The sequence below is a fragment of the Macrobrachium nipponense genome, chromosome 1 (genome assembly GCF_015104395.2).
Source record: "Macrobrachium nipponense isolate FS-2020 chromosome 1, ASM1510439v2, whole genome shotgun sequence".
In the NCBI taxonomy this organism is placed as follows: Eukaryota; Metazoa; Arthropoda; class Malacostraca; order Decapoda; family Palaemonidae; genus Macrobrachium; species Macrobrachium nipponense.
Genome location: NC_087200.1, coordinates 30,992,105 through 31,002,104, shown reverse-complemented (window position 1 = coordinate 31,002,104; position 10,000 = coordinate 30,992,105). Strand labels below are relative to the sequence as shown.

General features: G+C 35.0%; 1 protein-coding gene across 7 annotated transcripts in view; it reads right to left on the bottom strand.

The window, feature by feature from the left end:
* The window catches only part of LOC135219210 (protein Smaug homolog 2-like), a 270,478-nt gene that overhangs the window by 81,585 nt on the left and 178,893 nt on the right, over window positions 1–10,000 (bottom strand). The window contains exon 1 of one of the 7 annotated variants that reach the window (XM_064255781.1): window positions 1,315–1,554. The exons of the other annotated variants lie outside the window; for them this stretch is intronic. Coding sequence (XP_064111851.1) covers window positions 1,315–1,333 — 19 coding nt within the window. The 5' untranslated portion in view covers window positions 1,334–1,554. Of the gene's footprint in view, window positions 1–1,314; window positions 1,555–10,000 lie in introns of those variants that run through there. 7 annotated transcript variants of the gene reach the window in all.

Genomic DNA, 10,000 nt, shown 5'->3' with positions numbered 1-10,000 from the left:
TCCAGTATCAGCTTGGTTCCACAAACGACAATATCAATGAAGTTAATGTCAAAAGATATGTTTTTGCATCTATTTGTAGGTATAATCGGTATATTTTTGAATGATTGGATATGTATTCGTAGAGTATTAAACCTTACATCATAACTATATTCGATAATTAATCCAAATCCTTAGACTATAACTACATTCGTAAATTTAACATACAGCTTTATGTTGTGACTATATTCGGGAATTAATATACATCTCTATATCATCAAATAAAAAAGTATTAACATGGTCTTTATAATATCTCTCTCTCTCTCTCTCTCTCGCTCTCTCTCTCCTCTCTCTCTCTCTCTCTCTATATATATATATATATATATATATATATATATATATGCACACCTTGATTAGACTAATTCAATGTCTCTCCGTGACGGGGAAATTAATTAGCAAATCACCGACAGCAAGTGGACACTTTACATAAAAGGACACTTTACATAAAAGGGGACATCTGCCAAAACCGTTCCATCAAAGAACACTCCACTCCCCCGGACACTTAATCTTTTACTTTACTGCTCCTCAGGACACACCTATTTCTCTCCTGATCTACCAATTTTTCGATAGTATTAACTATATTTACGTTTATCGTTTGCTACGCAGAAGTTGTGCTTCTCCCTTAAGACAATCCTTGACCAAGGTAATAGTCACGTCAAATCAAGCATCCTGGAAATAACTACGGTCATCAATAACATGTTTTAACCAAGAATTGTTTTAATTCATAGTCCATGAATATTAGGATATTTGTATTACGTATATGTCTACGCACATATATGTACACATACACTCACGCACACACACACACACACACACACACATATATATATATATATATATATATATATATATATATATGTGTGTGTGTGTGTGTGTGTGTGTATGTGTGTGTGAATAATGCAATCACCTATACGCATATCAAGGTTCAGTCTTGAGTAAATGTGAATGGAATAAGCATGCATATCACGTGTATGCATATACATGAGCCAACTGAGCGTTGGGGCATTCAACTGAAAGAATTGAATACAATACGCAAAGTGTGTGTAGCAATATGCGTATGAATAAACAGTAAACAAGTTAGACAAGTAATAGAAGAATCAGTTTCTAAAAACACACACACACACACGCACTGAATATCCAAAACATGTGATCGGTACTGTAGAAGATAAGCACGGGCACGTGTATAAAAACTATAAACAACAGCATATTTACCTGCCTCTACCTTTCATCAATATGATATGATAAACTTTGGAAAAAAAAACACACAATAAAACTAACCACTTCTCTCCTCTTGCATGTCGCCGCCGGGTGTTATCACAGGGTAAACGAACCAATGGACATGGGGGTCAGTTTCTTTTTTTTTTCTTTTTTGGTTTCAATATCCTATTTTCAATAGAGGAACAAACAACAACACACACGACAAGACAGAAATAAAAGAGAAAGGAGAGAGAGAGATACGGTCCACACTCTACGGCCGACCGACCATCACTAACAGCCGAAGAAGAAGACGCCCTTCGGGACTGAGAGAGAGAGAGAGAGAGAGAGAGAGAGTGGCAACGCACGCACGCACCTACACGCAAACACACACACTCACTCACTTCCCGAGAGTCGAGACCTCCCTCCGGCCGACCCACACCAAACCTCCATAGAGGCTCCTACCCAGTGAGACGACAGTGGCCCTCCTCAGCCATCCATGATCCACTCGCCACCCAATAACCCCGTCTCAACCCCCCCTCCCCCCCCCTAACCAGACGAGCAAACGTATGTAGGTGTCCACCCACACCACTTTTCATTCAACCCGCGCCCACGCTGCTGATTTCTGCGGGTGAATCGCCTAGCCCAGACCTACGCACCCGGTAACATTCAATTCGGAAAGGGAGGGGTTGTTAATTCGGGGGCGACAAATGCTCCATTGAGAACCTCCTCGACGCGAAAATCCCGAGTAAGAGACGAAAAGCCCATTGACACTCGCACTACAGAAAGACAATAGAAGCAGGTGATGATGCATAATGAAGGATCGGCTGTTGCCAAGGTTACCAATACGATAAAAGAAAGAAAGGAAAAAAATTAAATAGGATTCTGCTGCCTTCCAACGCATTTTCTCCAAAAGCGCCGCCCACGGCGTTTCTCAAACGTCCACTTGCCGCCTCCTCTGCTGCGAGAGTTCGAACGGGGAAGAAGTGTGTTCACTTATTATTTTCCTCCGAAATGGCTGAATGATTATCGAGTACAAATAATATATATATATTTTTATACCAGTATGAAGTTTAACGAATATCCAATTCTCAGTTACCTGTGTTATGGAAGTTGTTGCAATGCTCTACTTTCAGTCACCCTTGTTCTGAAAATGAGTGAAAATTTCCACTTTCTTTCTCTACTGTTGTGAAAATTACTGAAGTTTTTTTACGCTTTCAGTTACCGAAATTTTCCACTTTGTCTCCCTTGTCATGAAATTACTGAAAATTTCAATTTTTCGTCTCCAGAGTTATGAAAGTTACTGAAATTTTCAACTTTCAGTCGACATTTAACGGAAATTTACTGAAAATTTCCATTTTCCGTCTCCAATGTTATGAAAGGTTCTGAAATTTTCGACTTCCAGTCGACATTTAACGGAAATTTACTGAAAATTTCCATTTTCCTTCTCCATTGTTATGAGTTACTGAAATTTTCGACTTTCACTCGAAATTTAACGGAAATTTTCTGAAAATTTCCATTTTCTGTCTCCACTGTTGTGAAAGTTACTGAAATTTTCGACTTTCAGGCGACATTTCAACACTGAGTCTCCGCTGCGACGAAGTGGACTGGAATGGTACACTCTCAATCACCAATGTTTTCAAATTTACATAAATTTTCACTTCACATATATATACCTTCCAAATTTTCAACTCTACCATGATCAGAGAATAAAATAAAATTTGTTAACAGCATATTGCCATAATTAACACAATTTTTACGAATTGCCAAAAGCCATTAATGAGTAGTTTGCGAAAAAAAATACCAACATGCAAATTTTTAAAACTTACATTGGGTATATACTGAAGAAGAAGAAGAAGGAAAGAGAGAGAGAGAGAGTAAAGAGAGGAGAGAGAGAGAGAGAGAGAGAGAGAGAGAGAGAGAGAGAGAGAGAAGGCTGACCGATAAGGAAGTATCTCTTACATGGAGTTTGTGCGATTTTTTTTTTTTTTTTTTTTTTTTTTAGCGTACCTCAAGCCACCATAATTTTGGTCCCTTCTGGGAGGCTTTGTCATTTAGCTTTTAAACTATTAGAAGTTCACCTTTACTTTGTTCCCTATGGAGAGCAAGGCCAGGTTATCCGTCGAACGGTGGCTCAGTATTTTCGCTAAGGAATTTATTATTAAAATAGCAATCGTAAGTGGTGGCAAAAGATCCTTTAAAAACAGTTTTAAAAAGTTGAAGGAATCGTGAGAATGGTAAAAAAAAAAAAATTCTTATACAACTTCCTGGAAATGCATGGTAAAGAGTGTTTGGAAATGAAATGTATAAGTCTGGAAATGAATTCTTCTGATACAAGTTACTGGAAATGAATGATAAGGAGTCTTTGGAAATGAAATGTATAAGTCTGGAAATGAATTCTCCAAGAGACTCTGAAAATGGATTGTATAAGAGACACGGGAAATGACTTGTATAAGAGATACTGGAAATGAATTCCATTAGAGGCTCTGGAAATGAATTCTCCAGGAGATTCTTTAAATAAATTGTATAACTAAGACACACTGGAAATGAATTCCATAAGACCCTGGGAATGAATTCTGTAAAAGACACTTGAAATGAATTCGATAAGACTCTGGAAATGAATTCCATAAGAGACTCGGGAAATGAATTTTGTAAGAGACTGGAAAGAATTCCATAAGAGACTCTGGAAATTAATTTTGTAAGAGACTCTGGAAAGAATTCCATAAGAGACTCTGGAAACGAATTCTCTGGGAGACTATGGAACTGAATTGTATAAGAGACACTTGAAATGAATTTCATAAGAGACTCTGGAAATGAATTCTCCAGGTGATTATTTACATAAATTGTACAGCTAAGACACACTAGAAATGAATTCCATAAGAGACTCTGGAAATGAATTGTATAAAAGACACTTGAAATGAATTCGATAAGAGACTGGAAATGAATTCTCTGGGAGACTATGGAATTGAATTGTATAAGAGACACTTGAAATGAATTCGATAAGAGTCTCTGGAAATGAATTGTATTGCTAAGACACTAAATATGAATTCCATAAGTGATTCTGGAAATGAATTCTCTAGGAGATTCTGGAATTGAATTCTCTAGGAGATTCTGGAATTGAATTCTCTAGGAGATTCTGGAAATTAATTCTATAAAAGAGACTCTGGAAATGAATTCACTAGGAGACTCTGGAATTGAATTCTCTAGGAGATTCTGGAAATTAATTCTATAAAAGAGACTCTGGAAATGAATTCACTAGGAGACTCTGGAATTGAATTGTATAAGAGACACTTGAAATGAATTCCATAAGACTCTGGAAATGAATTCGACAAGACACACTGGAAAAGAATTGTATAAGAGACTCTGGAAATTAATTCCATAAGAGACTCCCTAATGAACACCATATTCTTTGAGAGCTTGAATTTCAAGTCAATGGCTCCTGTGGGCTTCCTCCATATGAACAGGTTTCATCTACTGAATAATAATAATAATAATAATAATAATAATAATAATAATAATAATAATAATAATATTACTATTATTATGAACGATGTTCGAGAGCCTTTGCTTTTACATTTTATTTTATTATTATTATTATTATTATTATTATTATTATTATTATTATTATTCAGCAAATGAAACCTGTTCATATGGAGGAAGCCCATAGGAGCCACTGACTTAAAATTTAAGCTATCAAAGAATATGGTATTCATTAGGGAGAAGTAAAAGAAAGTAAAGTGAAATACAGAAAGCAGAGATCCCACTTATTAAAAGAATAAGTTAATAAATGGATAGAATAGTATGGACAAGAATACTTCATATAATTGTGGATTTTTTTGTACTGAACAAGCTACTTTTCAGGAGATTGCATTCTCAATCTTTGCTAAAGATGAAGCAACCCTCAGGTATTAAATCCATGTTTTGGTTAACAAAGTAAATTGGATTTTTCAAGAAAGAGACCTAATTCTCCTACTGGGATCGATCTCGGTTCTCTGGGAAGCGAAAAAAAATAAATATGGGTTTCTGCCATATGTCTCGCTTCGTCAATGGATGAAATCAAAATAAAATAGAATAAAAAAAAACGGTGGTTAAAATTTATATAAAACTAGTTTAAAAATAACTGTCAGTAGGCTGATAAAAACGTTAAATATTTAAATGAATAAAAAAAAAATACTTGACAAACAAAAATCGCTATATCTTGAGATTGTAAAAAAAAAAAAAAAAAAAAAAAAGAAAAAAAAAAAAAAAAAAAAAGGAACACAAACCCTTACAGCATAAGAAACATCGAAAAAGCAACAACCCCCTTGGCAAAAAAAAAAAAAAAAAAAACGAAGAACTCACAAAAAACAACGCAACGCATCCAGCCAGCAACAGACTCTCACACTGCTGGCATCATTACCTGACATAAACCGCGCACACACACACTCGGATACCTGCAGAAGGCGCGTGGGCATCGGAGCGTTACGTGACAGCTGTTCTGGCTTGTCTTCCACGCCCCCTTTTATCATTCCTTTATATACTTCGGTAAAAAGATGCAATCGCCAATGCAGCAGCATACGACGAGAGAGAGAGAGAGAGAGACCTTACCTTACAGACCTTACATCTTGTTCGGGTTGCCCCAGGTCCCTCAGTGTGAGGCACCTCTAATGTCTACCAGAGAGTTGCTAGTACATCTTCCTGGTATATTTTGCATCTTCCAATCTTGGATGGTCTGGGATGCCAGTTTTAGATATTTGTCGAGCTTATTCTTAAACACATCTACGCTCACTCCTGATATATTCCTCAGATGAGCTGGCAACGCATTGAATAGACGCTGCATTATCGATGCTGGTGCGTCTAGTGGATTAATGTCCGGTGTTGCTTTCCTTATTTTTCCTGGTATAGTTTTGGGCACTATTAATCTACCTCTGCTTGCTCTTTCTGATATTTTTAGTTCCATGATATTTTCTGCTATTCCTTCTATCTGTTTCCATGCCCCTCTGATTACATGTAGCGTTCTCTTCTCCTTTCTAGACTATAATTTTAAGAATTGTAGTCTTTCCCAGTAGTCTAGGTCCTTAACTTCTTCTATTCTAGCTGTAAAGGACCTTTGTACACTCTCTATTGTGCAATATCCTTTTGATAGTGTGGGTACCATATCATATTTGCAATATTCAAGTGGACTACGAACATATGTTTTATAAAGCATAATCATGTGTTCAGCTTTTCTTGTTTTGAAGTGCCGTAACAACATTCCCATTTTTGCTTTACATTTTGCCAACAGAGTTGCTATTTGATCATTGCATAACATGTTCCTATTCATCATCACACCAAGGTCTTTAACTGCTTCCTTATGTGATGGTCTCATTATTAGGTCCCTTATATGCATATAGCTTTCTTTCTCTGTCTCCATAATTTATTGATTCAAATTTATCAGAGTTAAATACCATCCTATTTACCTCTGCCCAATCATATACTTTGTTAAGGTCTCTTTGTAGTAGAGCGTTCCTATCTTCATCACAAGTAATTTCTCTACTTATTCTTGTGTCATCTGCGAAACTACTCACTACCGAATCCTTAACATTATTGTCTATGTCTTCAATCATAATAACAAACAGTATTGCAGCTAACACCGTACCTTGCGGCACACCGGATATTACCTTGGCTTCACCCGATTTCTCGTCGTTTGCAATAACTATCTGTTTTCTGTGTGTAAAAATTCTTTTAACCACTCTTCCTACTTTATCCACGATATTGTGTTTTTCTAATTTTCTTCGCTAATATATTATGGTCTACTTTATCAAAAGCTTTTGCAAAGTCTAAATAAACCACATCTGTTTCATTTCCGCTTTTCATATTTTGAATATGTTCTCACGGTGGGAACTAACAGTTGGGTTTGTGTACTTTTTCCGGGTACGAAACCATGTTGTCCTTTATTAAACAAATTATTTTTTATTAAATGTTTCATAATATTTTTCTTCATTACCCTTTTCATACACTTTCATATATGTGATGTTAGACTCACAGGCCTATAATTACTTGCCTCTAGTCTTGATCCACTTTTGAAAGTAGGGGTAATATATGCTAATTTGTGCTCATCATAAATCTTGCCTGTATCTACACTTGTCTTAATAATATTGCAAGTGGCTTTGCGATAGAATGAACTACTTTCTTTAACAAAATAGCAGGAATTCCATCAGGCCCTGCAGCAGCTCCATTTTTAATTTCATTAATAGCCTGCACAATATCAGCTTCATTAATATCTATGTCAGCTAAATATTCACTATTTTTTTCATCCCTTACTTCTATATCATTATCTTCATTATCTATTCTAGGGGTGAATTCTCGTCTTATATCGTTCTGCCAGTATGTTGCAAATTTTTTTTTCCCTTTTTTTTTTTCATTCGTTTAATCTCCCATTCAATTCTCAGAGGGCCTATTTCTTTTATTCTTCTTTTATTTTTTCATCTTCTTCGCATATGAGTATAATAGTTTGGGTTTTGCTTGATATTTAATAGGGTTTTTTTCATTCCAAGTCCCGTTTTTCATTTTCTTTTGATTGTATAATCTTTTGTTCTGCATTTTCTATCTTACTTTTTAGTTCTATAACTTTCATGCATTTTTTTTCTTTTGCAAGACCTTTTTTCCACTTTCTGATTTTCTGGAACAAGATCCTTCTGTCTCTTGGTATGCATGAATGATGTTTACTTTCTTCTTCGGTATATATTTTTCCACTATTTTCTCCAATTTTATATAATATCTCCGTATTTAACTCCTTATGTCATCCACTTACGAAAATGTTATCCCAAATCTTTTGTTTAATTCTTCATTAATTTCTGACCATTTTATATTTTTACTGTAGAAGTTGTATTTTCCATATCCTTCCCACTTTTTTCATTTCTTGCTTATCTCTATTTTCGCTTGCTTTGGAATGAACTGTTAATTCTATGACATTAGGTCTGAAATACTCGCATTATAAACTATTATTTCTTTAACATAATCATCTCGTTCACAAATACTAGGTCTAAAGTATTTTCCTTTCTTGTTGGCAGGTGATTTATTTGTTGAATGTTGTATTCTAGTAGCTATCTAATAGCTTTTCAAATTGCCTCTTATCTTCTGCACTACTATACTCTCTTTTTTTATATGTATAAGTACAACCACAATCTCCTATTCGTTCTTTCCATTCTACGAAAGGAAAGTTGAAGTCACCAGATAGGAGAATAGTCAGTCTTGTGATTTCTACATATATCATCCAATTTTTGTTTTTCAATTATTAAGTCAAACTCTTTAGTATTAGGAGGTCTATATATTACTATGTTCATCAATTTTTCAGATTCAAATTCTACCGCTATTAGTTCACATTCTGAGTTACTATATTTCTCATATATTTTTCCTGTTTTTGCTTTCCCATATATTGCGGTTCCCCTTGATTCCTGATTTTTTCTATCTGATCGATAAGTTTGGAACCCTTTTATTTGATCCATCCATTCCCAGTCTCTTTGGGAATAACAGGTTTCTAACCTATTTATTCATTATATTCCCTATTTTCTTTTCATTTTGGGTTTAGTTCTTCTAAGTACTCTATTTTCTTTTTGAGTTACTCGTAAACTAAACAATGCGGCATTCATCACTATGATGGTTTGCGTGTTTTCTCCTTCATTTAATACTGGTAGTAATAAGGATTTTCCCATGTCTCTTTCCTGTTCTGGTATGTTGTTCTTTTTTTCATTTCCAGAAATTCTGACATTAAAAATCCAACTTTTCCATAATATTTGATCTTCCTTCATCATAATTATTCATTTTGTGTCTGAATCTGCAATTTTCTCCGTTTATGCAATATCCTCTTGCATATAAATACAGTTATTATCTCTTGAGTAGAATTTCGGAGCTGATGCTTTGAAATTTTTTGCTGACACCTCTGCATATCTCATTGGTGGTTTCGCTTTTCTCTTTACCTGATATTCTTGATTTCTCTCTTATTTGTTTCTTTCTTATTTTGGATTTTATTACTTGGTTGGTTATTTATTTGATTATTGACTTCATGGCTACAGGGTGCATATATTTGCATTTTTTTGTCGAACTTACATCCTTTTCCTTCTTTTAGTTTTTACATATTTTGGATGCAGATCTCTGCAATCATCCCATATCCATCTAAGTATGCACATTTACCATATATTTCATAGTTTTGACATATCTTAGGATGTTGTAGTAACATCTTTCTCCAAATCTGCAATTCCTCTTTTCAAAAGGTTGCAGATTTTGTCTTTCTTGTCTATGTTTTTTTACCTCTTTCCCGTCATTGTATAGATCTGGGTAGAGCCTCTTCGGATTGCTTTTTCTGTTGTCATATCGTACTTTATTTCTTCGTAGGTATGCTGCTTTATTGCCTCCCATATGTAGTATCAATGAGTATCTCTGCATCCATACTTTTATCTGTTCTTTGTTTTCCTTATTTTTATTTTTTTCTGTTCATTTCATTTTTGTTTACTTCTCTTCGTTTTCCTCTTCTTCTTTTTCTTCTTCTTCTTCCTCTTCCTCTTCTTCTTCATCCTCAACTATTTGTACATTCAATCTTGATTTAATAACATTGTCTATCTATCCATGATAGACATGTTGAACAAAAAATTCTTGTATCTTTTCTCAAATCTTGTATTACCTCAGCACACTGTGGATGGGTCGGAATGTTGCATGCAGCACATTTTCTGATTAGGTTTTGTGGATTGACTATGCTATACCAAACCTTACACAGTTTGCATGCTTTTGGCATTCTTTTTCCTAATGCATCAAT